Genomic DNA, 18,211 nt, shown 5'->3' on the forward strand with positions numbered 1-18,211 from the left:
GAAACCAGATGGCACTATGGCTGGCCCACTAGATGGCGCTGCCATAGGTCTAACTTATATCAACAATTTTTTTTTAAATAGGAACATCCATTTTTTATTACATATTTGTGTAGCACTTAAAGAAATATGAATATTTTAGTTGGACCACTTTTTTCGTTTTTTCGTTTTTGATAGATGGTGCTGTAATAGTCACAAACATATGGCTCACAATTTTAAACTAAGAGTTGGTAACAGGTAGGTTTTGTAAATTAAAATACAGAACATAGGAATGTTTGAACATTTTATTTCGGTTGTTCCAATGTTATACATGTACCTTTGTGAACTTCTGAGAACGCATGCTGTTACAGCGTGATTACCTGCAAAAACCACATTAATGCAATAAATGCTCAAAATTCTGTCCATCAACCTAAATGCATTTGGCAATACGTGTAGCGAAATTCCTCTCAACAGCGATTAGTTCGCCTTCCATAATGTTCGCACATGCATTGACAATGCGCTGACGCATGTTGTCAGGCGTTGTCGGTGGATCACGATAGCAAATAACCTTCAACTTTCCCCACAGAAAGAAATCCTTGGAAGTCAGATCCGGTGAACGAGCGGGCCACGGTATGGTGCTTCGACGACCAATCCACCTGTCATGAAATATGCTATTCAATACCGCTTCAACCGCACGCAAGCTATGTGCTGGACATCCATCATGTTGGAAGTACATCGCCATTCTGTCATGCAGTGAAGCATCTTGTAGCAACATCTCGTAGAACATTACGTATGAAATCAGCATACATTGCACCATTTAGATTGCCATCGATAAAATGGGGGCCAATTATCCTTTCTCCCATAATGCCGCACCTTACATTAGCCCACCAAGGTCGCTGATGTTCCACTTGTCGCAACCATCGTGGATTTTCCGTTGGCCAATAGAGCATATTATGCTGGTTTACGTTACTTCTGTTGGTGAATAACACTTTGTGGCTAAATACAACGCAAGCAAAAAATCTGTCATCGTCCCATAATTTCTCTTGTGCCTAGTGGCTGAACTGTACGCGATGTTCAAAGTCATCACCATGCAATTCCTGGTGCATAGAAATATGGTCAGGGTGCAATCGATGTTGATCTAGCATTCTGAACACCGAGGTTTCTGAGATTCCCAATTTTCGCGCAGTTTGTCTGCTACTGATGTGCGGATTAGCCACGACAGTAGCTAAAACACCTACTTAGGCATCATCATTTGCTGCAGGCCATGGTTGACGTTTCACATGTGGCTGAACACTTCCTGTTTCCTTAAATAACGTAACTATCCGGCTAACAGTCTGGACAATTGGTTGATGTCGTCCAGGATACCTTGCAGCATCCATAGCACACGCCCGTTGGGCATTTTGATCACAATAGCCATACATCAACACGATATCAACCTTTTCCGCAATTGGTAAACGGTCCATTTAAACACTAGTAATGTATTACGAAGCGAATACCGTCCGCACTGGCAGAATGTTACGTGATACCACGTACTTATACGTTTGTGACTATTAGAGCACCATCAATCGCAAAGTGAAAAAAGTGGTTCAACTAAAACATTTATTTCTTTACTTACTAAACGAATATGTAATAAAAAATGGGGATTCCTATTTTTAAAAAACGCAGTTGATATCCGTTTGATCTACGGCAGAGCCATCTATGGCAGAGCCATCTAGCAGGCCAACCATAGCGCCGTCTAGTTCCCCTTCAAGCTAGACAAGTTTCGTTCTTTGTAGTTTTTTGTTTGATGCTTATTTCATCACATATTTGGCCCGGTCACTATCAATGGACCACCCTGTATATCAGTTACCTGAAGGACAGCTCCAAGCGAGATATGCAGTAGTGTGAATTATTCTGACCCCAAACAGCTGCCATTTGAGAATTCAGTAGTTTCAAGTGAGAGTTCATTGGAGGGCAGGGTGGAGGTGTGTTGTGTTTTCTGATGAAAACTGGATCTGCCCCTGTGTTAGTGATGGCCGTATGTTGGTTAGTAGCAGGCCAGTTGAAGGCCTGCAACCAACCTGTCTGTGTGCTGGACACACTGGACCTACGGCCTGCAGCACGATTTCACATTACAGCAGGAGCACACTCGTGGTTACCCCCACACACCCTGACTGCAGATTTGTATGTCTGTCTGGTGATTCACCTGTTGTGCTGTCATTCACCAAAAGCATTGCAGGGGGTGTTTTCCGACAGGATAACGTTCACTCACATATCACTGTTTTAACCTGACGTGCTCTACGAAGTGCCAAAATCTTACCTCGGCCTGCTCGATCACCAGATCTGCCTCCAATCGAGCACATATTAGGACGTCATCAAATGACAACTCCAGAAGCATCCACAAACAGCATTAACCGAGCAAGTGCTGCAGGTACGGAACTCCAACCTGTAAACTGACATCGGTCACTTGTACGATGGAATGCGTGCACGTTTGCACGCTCATTTAAACTTTACGGCAGTTACACTGGTTATTAATATACTAGCGTTTGACATTTGCATTGGCTTGTCTCACACTTTTAAATTCGGCAGAGATTATGTCAACTATTTTACATCGTAACAGTATGAAAAGTTGAAACTTAATTCTTTTTAGTTGTTTAGCAAACAACTCGGAAACAAAATTTTTTGTTACTTGCCTATCCCAAGTGTTATTCAATCCACACATTGAGCAAACAGTGAACGAAATCACAGAGATATTTTCTAAGCGAATTAAATTCAGCGAAAAGAAATAGAAACTTTGAGGTTTGATGACAATGTAATTCTATCTGAGACGGCAAAAGACTTTGAGGGTAGCCGAATGGAATGAAGAGTTTTCGAGAGAGCATATAAAGTAAAGTAAAGGTAATGGAATATGAACAAAGGAAACGAGGCAATGGTGAGTGAAGCAGATTAGAAAAGGAGACAGTAAAATTAATAGTTTAGGTGGTAATTGTTACTTGGGCAATAAAATAACCGATGATGGCTGAAGTAGAGACACAGTCAATAGCAGGGAAAGTATTTATGAAAAAAGATAAATTTGTTAAAATGCAATATAAATTTAAGTGTTAGCAAGCCTCATCTGGAGGTCTCAGTCTGGAGTTGTACAGATTTGAAATGTGGACATGACCAGTTCAGACACGAAGCGAATAAGGTTTTGAAATACGGTGCAGATTAGATTGTTATACTGAATACCTAATGAGGTACTGAATTGAATTGGGCAAAAATAAAATTCATGACACAACTTGACTGAAAGGAGGCAGAAGTCTGGCGGAGTTTTCAGGGAGTAAAATGCCAACAGGTGCAGCGACAGGAGGTGGGGGGAAAAAAAGTGGTTCAAAAACGTAGGCCGGTGTGTCGGCAGAGAGTGCAAACAAACAACAGAAGAGATGGGAATGGGGAGGAGGTGACAGGACAGAGGGGGTGGAAACTGTCGTGTGGAGAGGTGTGGGGACAGTACATTACCACAGGTTGAGGCCGGATTGATTACAGGAGTGGAGAATGTGTTGCAAGGCCAGAAAGCTGGTGGTGGAGGGGAGGATAAAGATGCCTCGGGTAGTAAAGCAGCCACTTCAATCTTCACGTTGTGCCACAGGGTGGTCTATTTTGCTCGTGGCTACAGTTTGGCGGTGGCCCTTCATCCCGGTGGACGGCCGGTCGGTAGTTGTACTGATATAAAAAACTGAGCAACAATTGCAACAGAGCTGATATACGACACGACTGCTTTCGCAGGTGACACACAGCTGCTGAGGGGGTAGGATAAACATGTGACAGGACTAGAATAGGAAGTGCCGAGTGTGTGGGTCTCAAAAAGCGATACGATCCTTGTGGCAAACGGTTGGGATTGGGAGTGGCATAGGGACGGACTAGGATATTGTGGAGGTCGGGAAGGTGACGGAACACCAGTTTAGGAGGGAAAGGATGGATCTCTGATAGGACGTCCCTCAATTCGGGGCACTACAATAGGTAATCGAAGCCGTGGAGAAGGATTGTTGATCCGGACGGGAACAGTATTGTGCTTCCCACAGAGACCGAAGTAAGTACGTCTACACAGACCGTCAGTGTAGAGACCTGCACATTCCATTCGCTGTGCTTCACCCACAAACATATACATTTATGAGCTTCACTTATTTATTAGCTTATTGCATTTGGATCCTCTGGCTACAACTGTGTACATTAACTTTTACTGCATCTTATCTGCAACAGAAGTATTTGTTCCCAGTGGAAACCTGAGGTACACATCTGTGAATGTTCAGCCTTTTCATCATGTGCAAGTTCTGCCACCTGCTGGGCATCACTATGAAAATATCAGCAAGACAATGTAGGAGTGTGCAGCACTTGTGACCACCAGAATACACAAATGTGGTTTGTTCACTATATTCCACTGTATAATTGAATACTGCAATTATTATTTTGCATGGTAATTATTGAATTATCATTTTACTATTTATAGCAATAGAATATTTTGTTATTAGTTATTTTAGTATATAAAATGAAGCCAAGTACATAACGTACGTTTTGAAAATGGGTGCATATTTTTGCCTAAATCTTCCATCTAAAATTATTTAAATCACCTAAGAGTATAACCACACAAAGAAAAACTTTCCTTCTGACAGAAAAAAATCAGGTCTGAAAGAGTTAAGATGGATCTAAATACAGTATGTAATACTGTTAGGAGGAAAGTGGCTTCTAGGAAAAACTTGAGAGTTTATGGAAAGGCTTAGTCGCACTACACCAACAGGGATAAATAAAGAAACAAAAATTCCAGTAAGATTTGTCTTTATAACTCCAAAATATTTTGGTTAACCACATTTCATCATGTTATTATAAATTAAAGTTGCCAGTGTTGTAATAATGACAATGTGTACGTAAATTTTATTTCATATATTTTATAATATTTATACTATATTTTATTGCAGTTAAGATGCAAATACGAGCACAAAAGTAAGGAGCTCTCGAATGACTGGAAAGATGTGTTATTTCTACACTTTTCTGATACAGGTGCATTAGCAGATCCGTACACCAGTACATCGAAAATGCGAGCTGACCCAACTCTCATCTATTAAAGTAATGTCAAAGAAATTCTGGCCAAGAAAACCTTTCCGAAACTGAGGAATGGAATGCTTGTTCAATCGTCAAGAAACGTCATAGAATGCAAAATGTGACACATCTGGAGGGTCTTCCTCAGTTAAACTTATAACCTCACACAAATGCAGAAAAAAAGAAAGTCTTCTGTTTATCCTTCCTTACACTAATAACAAATCCCATGTATTGTACAGAAACATTTGGCAGTGAAGCAACTCAATTAATCAAATAAGTGGAATTAAAATTCAAAACATTTAACTTTTTCATTTTCCTTTCCTGTTATTTTGAAAGTTTTCCTTTTCAGTACTAATTGTGTTTGTACTTATGATCCAATAAAACAATTATTAATGTCAAACAAATAATCCATACCATTTGAGATTTTTTTTTATTTCCTGGGGTGGGGTTGCAAAAAAATGAGGAGGAGGAGGAGAAGAAAAAGATGAAGAAGATTCTTTTTAGGTACCACATCATTTATTAGTAAACATCAGAAAACCTCCAATACTGCAAAGAGTTAACACACACGTACAAAGAAGCTTCAAACACCTGATTACAAATGATTTAATGTATTAAATATTTGACGCTAAACACTTACGAGAGAAAAAGTTCGGAAAAGGTTTGAAATTCTGTTTACAGTTTGTCACAAATTGTTACGTGCTTTTGTTATGGAATACTTGATGAATACAGTCTGGGTAATTTGCAGTCCACTTCAAGCAAAAGCTAGTTATTCACACATCTCAATATTTATGACATTACATATCCTCAACTGTGTGTCTTACAATGATATTATTTTCCAAGTATATGAAGTAGTATATCTGTATACCATGTGAAAAATTTCTCGTGAATCACGTATTGTTTCAGATGCTGGACTTCTAAGTGATAAACATTTTTCCTTTCATCATTTAGTGGGTGTGTTGGCAAGAAAAGGTTTCTTAGAGGTTTCAAATTGTTAAGTTTGATGGAAGTTGCTAACTGCTCACATACTCAAACACTGAGTAAATATAGCCTTCGTAATTTGAGTGTGGTGAGCCACATTGCTTCGCGACATATACAGCTTCTAACTGTAAAATTTGTCTTGTTGTACTAAATCTTTAAAGTAAGATTATACCTCTCACTTTGTAGATTATGACAACATAATTTTTCAGTTCAGTCAATATTTATATGAACTACTTTGGGAAAGGTCCTTGCTGGAAATAAAGACTGTGATGTACTTTTGTCAGCCAATCATAACTCACATCACGTCACCTCGCCAGCCAATGACAGCAGATATTCAGAGTACAAGACACGTGATGTAGACAGCCAATAGCAACATAGCTATTAGTAGCACAAACATGTTAATGGATTAAATTAATACACATACAGTATACCCATGCAGGATCCTAAGAGCACTGTTTAAATTGCAGCAGCTGAATATTTCCGAAAAGCGTGATTATAAATTTCACTCCTGTGCACTGAACATTTTGGGAGTTACCTTGCTGAGTAAATGTTCCATCCAGCACTTCAACTTTTCCACACAAAAGCCAATTATGTTTGAAATTGCTCAGGAATTCGTCAACACTTTTTTTAAGGATAATTATACTTTTTGCTATTGATACTACATAATTTGTAATCTATGAAAGAAGTACGAGCCGCCCCCCCCCCCCCCCCCCAAAAAAAAACCTCCAATTGCTTAGTATAGAAGCTACGCAAGCAGCAGAAAGTAGACATGTGCTTTAGGCTACTGCACAACTCTCACACTACACACTCTGCCATTGCCGACCTCAAGGCATCAGTCTGCGTTGCACTACAGCCACGTAAACACGGCTGCTGCCAATGTTGCTCCCGCGCAGTGTGAATTATTGAATATTTAGACTACAAAAAACTTTGTGCTCGTCGGGTTCCAAAAACATTGACAGTCGCCCACGAAAGTTACCGAATGGTGTCAGCTTTGAATTTCCTTGACCGTTATCACGATGAAGTAGAGAACTTTTTGAAATCATTTGTTAGTGGAGATGAAAACTTGGATCCATTACTACACACTGGAAACAAAATGACAATTATAACAAAGGATGCATCAAAATTCACCAAACAAACAAAATTCAAAAACACACTACACAACGGAAAGGTTATGGCTACTGTGTTTTGGGACCAAGAAGGTGAGTTTATGCAACCCGGAACTACTATCAATGCAGCTGCTTATTGTAAAACTTTATGACTTTTGCGAAGAGCCATTAAAAACAAACGAAGAGGAATGTCGGCTTCAGGAATTGTGTTGATCCATGACAACGCTCGTCCACGCACTGCTGACACAACCTGAGAACTCTTTGAACAATTGCAATGTGACATTTTTGGTCATCTGCCGTACTGTTCTGACCTGACACCCAGCAACTTTCACTTTTTCCCTGAACTGTAGATGTGGCTAGGAGGGCAGCACTTTCAAATGAATGAAGATCTTCAAAATAACGTCAAAGCTCATTTGAAATCATTGGCGGCAACAGTTTTTGAAAAGGGTATTGGAAAGCTTGTCCACAGGTACGATAAATGTCTCAATCTTTTTGGTGATTATGTTGGAAAGTAGCCGTAAGTGTATAAAACTTTTTTGGTAATAAAATAACTGAGGTCGGAAAAAATGGCCCTCATAAAATAAATACGAAAAACTGACTTTGAAACTTGGTCTTTTTTAGTCCTTTAAGATATACCATATGCCAGTAAATTTTTTATAATGGCGTAAGTGGCTGGTTTTCTTTGCCCAACATTTGTCTAAGGGGCTGGTCCTCAAAGTGTTAAGTTTCGAATGTGATTCAAATGCTTGACGATTTAAGAAATTCATCACCCATTCTCTCAGACGTAACATAAGTCATCTTGCTGCACAGTCTTTGCTCTAAAGCGTTTGCCACATTTTGCTTTCAGCAGACACGTGTGTGTACACTGTGTTTTGTTGTTGTAAGTGGCACATTTTCTTTGCAATGAAAGTTTTATTTTAGTATTATTCTCTCATTTGTGTTTTATTACTGCAGTATTATTCTGCAAAAGTGGGCTAAAGTAAAATTCTTTGTTTGAGTATCAGTTCTTACCAGTCAAAGATACAAAACATTAACTGAATACGAAAACAATGAAAAATTCCCAGAATAGTGAAGAAGTCCCAGGCTTTCCCCGTGCGAAAAAAATTCTGGGTTTTTCCTGGATTTTGTGCGTGTCCCGGGGCATACACACCCCGCTCAACTGTCCCGGCCCCACTCACGACCCACCCACACAGCTTCACTTCTGCCAGCAGCTCATCTCCTGCATTCTAAACTTCGCAGTAGTTTTTCTGGCTACCTTGTAGCACTATTACTCCTGGAATAAAGGCAGTTTGGATAATAGGAGATGAAGGCAGATACCTCTTTTGCACTTACAGCAAGTAAAAGACAGACAAATACGGTGGAACAGAGGCGCAGCAGTGACAACAACAGACAACATGAGAGTTCTTGAGTACAGGCATGTGACACGACAGAATCAGTGGGGTCCTGGAAAACCTAAGGTCGGTCTCTCTCTCTCTCTCTCTCTCTCTCTCTCTCTCTCTCTCTCTGTGTGTGTGTGTGTGTGTGTGTGTGTGTGTGTGTGTGTGTGTGTGTGTGTGTGTGTGTGTGTGTTTTCAAGCATGCACACATGTGTGCACGCGTGCGCTGTGGTACTCACCGGCACGCGGACCTGTCCCATGGAGTCCCGCTCACGGAGGGTAGCCGAGTGGGGCTCCTTCAGCGTGTCAAAGTCGACTGTCACGCCAAACGGGATGGCCACCTCGTCAGTCCGGGCGTAGCGCCGTCCGATCGACCCGCTCGAGTCGTCCACCTTGTGCGAAATGTCTAGCCGCGTCAACTCGCGAGCTGTATGGGAGACGACAGTCGACAATGTGATAGTTGCCTCGGCAAGAATCTCCGAGCTCTTACAACTAAATGAATGTGGCAGAAGGAAAACTACAATCTACAATGTGCTGCAGAGGGCAGAGACTCTTATCTACAACTCTGTAATACTTCTCTGTACAGGATGTTCAGAAAATTGCTGTGCACACTGCACTTTCAATGTGTTGTTGTTGTTGTTGTCCTCAGTCTGAAGACTGGTTTGAGGCAGTTCTCCATCCTACTCTGTCCTGTACAAGTCTCTTCATTTCCAAATAACTACTGCAACCTACATCCTTCTGAACCTGCTTACTGTACTCATCCCTCCGTTGTCTCCTATTTTTACCTCCAACACTCCCCTCCGATACTAAATCAGTTATCCCTTGATGTCTCAGAATGTGTCCTCTCAACCGATCCCTTCTTCTATTCAGCTGGTGCCACAAATTTCTTTTCTCCCCAGTTCTATTCTAGTAGTAGTAGTAGTAGTAGTAGTACGGTATTCTGCCTTATGGTAGGTCTTGTCATGGGTTAAGCCTCTCCACAATTGTCTGTCCATAGCCAGTCTTTTCATTCTGAATACGTGTCTCCTTTTATATCGTCCAGCATTTGATATCTTCTTCCGCTTCTTCCCTCCACCATTCCTTCTATTCCTTCCTTCAATAAACAGTCCAATCCAGTTCCTTTTTCTCTTTCTGATAACTTTCAGTATGTTTGTTTCTTCTCCAAGTCGTCTTAATACTTCTTCATTCCTTACTCGGTCTTCCCATTTCACTTTTTCCGTTCTTCTCCATATCCACATCTCTAGTGCCTCCAATCTTCTTTCACCTTCCTTCCTCAACGTCCAGGTCTCTACACCATATAGTGCAACGCTCCAGATGTAACATTTGGCAAGTCTTTTCCTCAGACCTTTGTTTAGTGGTCCACAAAACAATTTCTGTTTCCTCTTGAATTATTCTTTTGCCATTGCAATTCTTTTCCTAATTTCTGTTGAGGAATACATATCATCCATTATTATGCTTCCCACGTAACTGAAGTTATTCGCTTGCTCTACTTCCTCTCCCCCTACTTTTATATGGCATTTTCTCCCTTTTCCTCCAATTACCATGCTTTTCATTTTCTTCTTGTTAATCTTCATTCCATATTATTCTAATTTTGTGTTTAGATCATCTAACGATTGTTCCATCTCTCTTGCACTCTCTGCCATCGCAACCATGTCATCTGCAAATCTCTTCAGTACCTCATAATTAGTTACATGATCTACCCATCTAGTCTTCAGCATTATTATGTGACACGACATTACAAAAACTATTTGCTTCTTGTCTAAACTGTTTATCATCCGTGTTTCATTTCCATACACAGCTACACTCCACACAAAAAACTTTCAGAAGAGACTTCCTAACACTTAAATCTATACTCCACATTAACAAATTTCTTTTCTGCAAAAAGACCATTCTTGCCATTGCTAGTCTACATTTTATATCCTCTCCACATCAGCCATCGTCAGGTTTTTTACTGCCCAAATAGCAAAACTCGTACTACTTTAAGTGTGTCATTTCCTAATCTAATTACCTCAGCATCATCTGATTTAATTCGATTGCGTTCTGCTATCCTTGTTTTGCTTTTGTTGATGTTCATCTTACACTCACTCACTCACCTTTCAAGACACTGTCCATTGATGTCTCTGACACTATTTCAAAGTTTTTATTTCTTCTCCTTGAACTTTGATTCCTTCTTTCTATTTTTCATTGGTTTCCTTTACTACTTCGTCAATATACAGATTTCATAATATCGGCAATACGTTACAACCGAGTCACCCTCCCTTCTCCACCACTGCTTCCTCTCCGTACACCCATCTAGTTTCCGTACAAGTTGTAAATAGCCTTTCATTCCCTGTATCATGCCCCTGCTATCTCCAAAATTCTACAGAGCGTATTCCGGCCAACATTGACAAAAGCTCTTCTAAGTCTACAAATGTTATAAGCATAGGTTTGCCTTTTGTCAACCTACCTTGTAAGGTAAGTCACATTGTCAGTATTGCCTCTCGTTTGCCCGCATTTCTCCTGAACTCAAACTGATGTTCCCCAAGGTGGGCTTTATTGGTTTTTCTGCTCTTATGTAATGAATTTGTGTTAATATTTTGGAATCGTGACTTATTCAACTGATAGTTTGGTAAGATACACACCCATCAGCACCTCAGTTACAACAGAAGTCAGTAACTACGTGCAGGGGAGAGATGTAAGTCTGGTCTCACTTAATTCATTTGTAAAAACTTTCTGCCGATCGGACCGTGATATGCTTCGTAAGTATACAGTTACTGCAGTTTTTAAGTCACTAAGCACGTACATTCAATTGTGATTCACCACAGAGTTTGGTGCTCCCCAAAGAAGAAAATCTGGTGGACTAAGGTCTGTCAAGTGAGGGGACCACAGGTTTTGTTAGACGAGCCATTCCCGAAAAAGCTCTCGAGAACACACAGTGTTGAAGACTGAGTGCACAGTAGCATCACCTTGTTGAAACCGTGGTTAGTTTAATTAGTCTCCCATTAGTTGGCCAATGAAATCATTGATCATTAAACTGCAAGGTTCAGTGTTCACGGTTTCTTCCAAAACTAAAGGTCCAATAAAGTGTGAGCCATCTGGATACTGCTACTCACATTCCAATTTTCTGAACACGTATTGACGTTTCGAACACAGCACCAGAATTCTCCGTCAGCCGTGATCGTGTATTTTGTGTGCCAACGTGACTGCAGTGGCGAAACCACGCCTAAACTGTACAGAAGGTGACATCGATAACATCAATGATATTCTTCTCAGTGAAAGATGTTAACCATTCCCAGCAATTCACCGACTTTTCACTATCGTCATCTTTTAATTTGTGCACTACTGTCACTATGTACGTGAATAATTTCAGTGTCTGCCGTAATGTAACAGACTACTGAAGCAACCGATACCACAAGCTGGCGAGGTGTGCACTGCTGCCAATCGACGTGAAGGAGCAAGTGAACTTTAACTACATAAACACAAACTGAAATATTATTATTTTGTTACAAAACTGTTAATATGAGGACAATCATGAGGTATATTGCCACAGAACTATATTATAAACACTTTTCATACTATGTTTTTCATATACGAATACATGCAATGCGTAAAATATCGACATGCGACCGAGGCTGGCAGTACTACACAGTTTGTGAGCTCTGTAAACAGGAGCCAGTTGTTGGCGGGTGTAGAGATAGTGGGCAGCTGGTGTTGAGACGTCTTTTAATACGGTTGCTTTGAAAAAGTCAAGGATAGAGGGAACGAAATGGTGTATTGGAAAAGCTGTTATATTGAGAATTATTGAATATCGTCACGATCGGCATTTATAAAATAAAAGTTGGAAGTTTAAATACATGTCAGTTCTTTCACAGCAGAATACACACCCTGGACCTCAAACTGATTTAACAAACAGCGGATGGCGAGATTCGTCACTGGATCACGAACGTGCAACAACGACCCATAAAAGCAAGAAAGTTATATTACTATAAATTCAAATTGTGATGATACCTTTCTTTCTCCATGTCTTCAACCCTGTATGTACTCTGTCGTTAGAGTGAAGAGTGTGACGTGGACTTGTGGTCGACTAGGCACACCAGAGAGAGCACATAGGTTTAAAGTGATAATTTGTAGCTTAATATACTACTACTGATAATAATTAATATTTGTCCCCCGGAGAAAGAGGTGCGTTACACTGCATAAACACTTTATTGGAGTTTGCCAACCCAATACCTTTTTCCCGTGCCAATCTGCGTAATGATTTTACTGGGCACTGCCACATAGAATCTCACCGATTGGACTAGAATTGCCTCCAGTGATAAATCCCATTTCAAAATGAGCCTCCACGCCCAGCAAAGACGAGTCCGGAGATGCCCCGGACAGTGGGGGGTGCCGATCCGACTTTCGACGGTCGTAGAGCCTGTGAATCAGGAGGGCCATTTCATTACATAGAAGGTCCCCTTAGGTTGTTATCTGTGACACCCGTACAGCACAGCAGTACAATGACAACATTCTGCACCCCATTTTGTTCCCCTTTACGGCAACCTATCCTGGGCTTACATTTCGGCAAGATTATGTCTGCCTGCACACGGTGAGAGTGTGTACTGCTCATCTTCGGGCTCGGTAATCCCTACCTCGACCAGCGAAGTTGTCAGATCACTCCCCAATAGAGATCCTTTGGAGTGCTACGGGTATGGCACTCCGGCCAGCTCGAGTTTGTGATGATCTAACGTACCAATTTGACACAATTTGGTACAATATCCTTCAGGAGATCATCCGACAATTCTATCACTCGATGCCAGGCCAAAGAACTGTTTCCTTAAGGGCCGTAGGTGGACCGACACATTATTAACTTGTTCAATTTTTGAAGCTGTTTCTCTCGAATAAATCGTCCAATTTTTTGGAAAGCATTATCATTTGTTCGTCCGTACTTGTGTATCACATCTATCGACTTCCGTCCCATTCAGATAATTCCTTTGTGGTGCCTTTTTTTTCTCAGGGGTTATGTGAATATCAGACAAAACACAGTATAACAATCTTAAAAAATTAATCTTATATTCAACTTGTGGGTGGGGAAGTTAACATACTTATACAGCAAAGGAAACTTCTTAAAAGTATTGTAATACTAATGACTACTGGCAAAAACATTAAATACTTTGTTGTGAGAAGGCTTCTGTAAAATGGTCTCTATTTGATAAAGTTAACTGTAGCTGGATTTATAACAATCCAGAAAATACAGACATTGTTAGAAACTTACAAATGTTGTCACAACTGTCTCAGGTACGACCCACCATTGTCTCAGTCACAGGTGGCTGACGCACTGTTTTGATTTTCGACATTGCAATTGTTAACTGGATGTTATCGAACAAATTGTGAACATAAAAGTAGAGCCCAATTCAATTTTCAGTATACCTGTGTCCCGAGGCGGAGGCCTCTCAGGTTACCTGTCGAGTAAAAGGCGTCATTCCGTGGCAATGTTTTGTCAAGTTTCCTGCTGGGAAACATCACGTTCATGTCTTTTTACAGACGCCGGACCGCAGGCTCCTCTGCTGCGTCTGCAACAGCTGCTGGATCGCAGTCAGTAGTGGGGGTGTTCCCGGTGTATCGGAGGGCCCGGCGTCGCATCCTGGTGCCGCCCATCTCTTCCGTCTGTTGCCTTCATCCTTTCACATCAGAGACCTCTTGACAGTCTCGCTGGCAGTGCTCGGATGAAAACCGCTATCCTGGTTGACAAGATTGTCGTGCACCCGTGTCTCCACTAACTCTTTGCCGACAGAGTCCCAGAATCCACTCGTCCGCCGCAACACCTCTATCTGTCGAAAATCAAATGTGCGACTTTTGTGGAGGGTGCGCTCTGCCACTACAGCTTTGTCCATTCCGCTGAGATGTTGTGAGTGGCACTGTGAAATACAGCAGTATATCGCTTCCCACATCACAACTGACACTGTAGACTCCAGGTGTCTGCAGTCCTAGCTCGTCTTTCACTGAGCCAAATATACTTTCGATTTTAGCCAATGCGCAAGAGAGAGATTTAACGCTGTCGTTCTCCAACATTTTGGCAATGTCGGCCACAGTTGACCCAGCGTACAGAAGGAACACCGGCCACCGTACGTCTTCTTCTGGATACTCTCCTTTCTTCGTTTTGCTCGGCTGGAGAGCACGTCTCATCTCTGTCTCCGAGTAGTCCTCGCGTGAGGTTTCCCTCGGCTGCTGCAACACAGTGGGCAGACTCTCCTCGCCACATACGTCTCGTGCTCTTTGGACCGGGACAGTAATCGTTTATTTATATTGTGGTAGATGGTTGTGCAGTTATTGGCATTTAGGTACAAGTCCTATGTCCCCTTTCTCTAGAAACAGAATATCCCTGTGTGCCATCAGTTTTCTTCCTTATCAGGATATTGCAGAAAGGCAGGCATCTGTTTTCATCTACCTCCACTGTGAACTCGACTTCTACCTCCACACCTACACCTTTCTGCAATATCCCGGTAAGGAAGAAAACTGATGGCACACGGACATAAAGTCTATAGAAGAAAAAGAGAGACACGGACCTGTACCTAAACGTCAATAGCTGCCTCATCCAGCACAACGCAAATCTGTGCTCACCGTCCCGGTGCACAGAGCACGAGACGTACGTGGCACGGAGAGGGTACCCACCGAATCGCTGCATCTGACAGAAACCTCGAGCGAGAACGGCAACTCGAAGAGACAGATACAAAGTGCTCTCCTGCGAACTGAGGAGAAGAAAGGAGATGGTCCAGAAGAGGACAAAGTGTCCGGTGTTCCATCCGTACGGTGGGCTGCCGACAGTCAAAACTGCCAGAACGAGAGAGGCAATTCTGGCACTGAGACTCATTATCAAAACGCAATTACAGAAAAATAAACCAACTTACATTGCCTTTGTAGACATGGAAAAGGCATTCGATAACGTTATCTGACAATATATGTTCAGATTGCCGAGGATAAGTGGAATAAAGTACAGACACATCTGTGTGGTACTCAGTTTCTATAAGAATGAAGTGGGAGTGATGAGGGCTGTCACCAGGAACGAGAAGTCAATATTAGAAAAAGGGTAAGACAACGATGTGCTCTCTCTCCTCTTACAGTCAATGCTTACATCCAGGAAGCTATAGACCAAGTTCGAGAAACTACTGAGGTGGGGATCAAAATTAACGGGCAGAAGATAGACGTGCTACGTTACGTAGACGATATTGCTATAGTCACGGAGACAAAAGAAGATCCAGAGGAAGTCCTCAGAACAGTGGAAAAAATTCTATGCAATCAATATGGAATGAGAATAAACAAGAAAAAGACTGAAGTGATGGTATGCAGTACAGGAGCAGAATAAGAACCTCTGTGAATGAGAATTGGAAGAGTGGAGCTGGAAGCGATAGAGAAATTTACTTACCTGGGAAGCAAAATCACAAGGGACGGTAGAATCCGGAAAGAAATTGCAAGCAGAATACAAAAGGCCAAAATTGCAATTAATCGGAGAAGGAACTTACTCACCAACAACAAAATTAGTCTGAAAATAAAGAAACATATCATTAAATGTTTAGTTTGGAGTGTGACCCTATACGGATGTGAAACTTGGACAATTGGAAGAGGAGAGAGAAGACAGCTAGAGGCCCCAGAGATGTGGTGTTATGGAAGGATGAAGAAGATCAGCTGGAGAGACAAAGTAACGTATGAAGAGGAGCTCAGATCTCTGTGAAGGTACATCCAAACAAGAAGAGAGAAACTTGTAGGGCACATCCTACGACACAACAATATCGTTGGAACAATAGCAGAAGGAGCAATTGAAGGGAGGAATTGGCGGGAGCAACCGAGGATATCATACATGCGACATATCGTGAATGACGTCGGATGTAACATGTGCGTGGGAATGAAGAGGAAGGCAGACAGAAGAGAACAATGGCGCACGGCTGCAAACCAACCTCAGGGTTGAACACTAAAAGATAGAAGAAGAAAGGACTACAGACACCTGGAATGAACAGTGTCAGTTGCAAAGTGACAAGAAATATACCGGCCAGACACAACAGCATATCTTGTAGTGCCGCTTAGAACACATTGAGAAGCATTTGTCTCAGCTAAACGGATAAATGTGAAGAGGCAGAGCACCGCCTCAACAAAGGTCATAAGTTAGATAGGGAGGTTCTGTACCAGACAAATGGGTTCTGGGTATCTACCATCAATGAGGCAGTAGAGATACGGATCCAAGATGATCTTCTCAACTGGGATTACCGTGTCTAATTGAGTTCTGCACCAAATGTAGTGTCAGAAAGAATGTATCGAGAGTGTTCCGATATGAAATCAACGAAGGCAGGGGACAAAATATGCAGGCCCCTTCACCGAGACGTAACGCCAGGACCCTAACACGTCAGGAGATACACCCCCCCCCCCCCCCGTCCAATACCATTATCCGTGATAGCCATTGCAGATGAGACAGAGGAGCCTGCGGTCCAGTGTCTATAAACATACAAACTGGACACAAACCTGGCACTTCACTTGAAGATGACAATTACGAAATTTGTCAAAATATTGCCACAGAATGACACCTCGACTCGGCCAATAATCTGAGAAGACTTTGACATCGAAATTCATTGAGAAATTCTGCATTCCCATATACCCGTCTACTATTCAGCGTGTTTTAAAAGGTAAGTAATCTACATTACGTGTGTGGTGTAACTAATAATTTTTTTCGAATTGTATCGAAACTCGAGGGCCTGAAAAAAAGAAGAACGGGCTCCGTTCAAATGTCGCACAATTTATTAACAGCGGGTAAGAGGAAGAAACATCCCGCGCTGAGGAAGTGAACGTTCTCATTTTCTTCCGGTCCACATCTGCTCACACAGCTTCTGTCTCAGATTTTCCACTCATCACAATACTCCGTTGCGAGATACTCACACAGCTGCTGCACGAACGGCTGGAACTCTGCATTGCCACTGAGCGGCAGCACCGAGCATTTGAGTGGGGCGACGACGGGCGGCAACGAGAAGTACGTCCGCTGCTCGTCGCCGGGCCGCGTGCGGAAGCTGTGCTCGAACAGGGCGTACATGATGCGTCCCACGCCGAATGACGGCTCGACCACGCTGGGCGTCACCTCTTCCACGTGCAGCGTCTTCTGCCCCCGCCGTACCGACAGCATGTCTGCCGTCAGCCGGAACTCCACGTCTCCCTCGCCGCGCAGCACGTACTCTCTGCGACGAGAAGAGATTTCTGCCGTAGAGTGTCTGTGGTGACACCAAAGGAGGACAGACGCGCTCGAACCTGTCTTCCGTAACAATTGTCGCGATGGCAGCACATCTGGACCCCGTATCCTCCGATTATGACAAATTTACCTGCACTACCCAAGTATATATACAGGGTGATTTTGTTAAACAGTGAAAAACTGCCAGAAATGATCCCTGAGAGGGTAAGGAGCAGCAAAAATCATATACGCATACCGTCAAAAATACATTACGAGGGAGGCACACTGAATTGAAGGTGGAGATACAAAATTTTTGACAAGGCAGCTTCCGACGATCGAAAGCATTCACGAGAACACACACAGGGCATGTGAGAATGTTTTGCCCCTACTAGTGTTTTAACTCCACTTTCCAGAGGGCAGTGAGCCAGAGAACCACTCTACAGTAACCGCATTATCCTTTGTATAACCAGAGGCACTTCTCCGAGCAGGGAAGGCACGGTCACCAGCACGAAGTGCGGATACGCCTCGCCTGTGACGCGCTGTGGGAGGACGGCCGGCCC

The 18,211-nt window shown here is 42.4% G+C and overlaps 1 protein-coding gene across 1 annotated transcript in view; it reads right to left on the bottom strand.

Moving 5' to 3' along the window:
* LOC126295389 (glycine--tRNA ligase) overlaps window positions 1-18,211 on the bottom strand; it is a 150,565-nt gene that overhangs the window by 16,958 nt on the left and 115,396 nt on the right. The window contains exons 11-12 of the mRNA XM_049987870.1: window positions 17,369-17,661; window positions 8,728-8,915 (exon numbers count right to left, since the gene is read on the bottom strand). Coding sequence (XP_049843827.1) covers window positions 8,728-8,915; window positions 17,369-17,661 — 481 coding nt within the window. The remainder of the gene's footprint in view (window positions 1-8,727; window positions 8,916-17,368; window positions 17,662-18,211) is intronic.

The sequence above is a fragment of the Schistocerca gregaria genome, chromosome 11 (assembly GCF_023897955.1).
Source record: "Schistocerca gregaria isolate iqSchGreg1 chromosome 11, iqSchGreg1.2, whole genome shotgun sequence".
Classification (NCBI taxonomy): domain Eukaryota; kingdom Metazoa; phylum Arthropoda; class Insecta; order Orthoptera; family Acrididae; genus Schistocerca; species Schistocerca gregaria.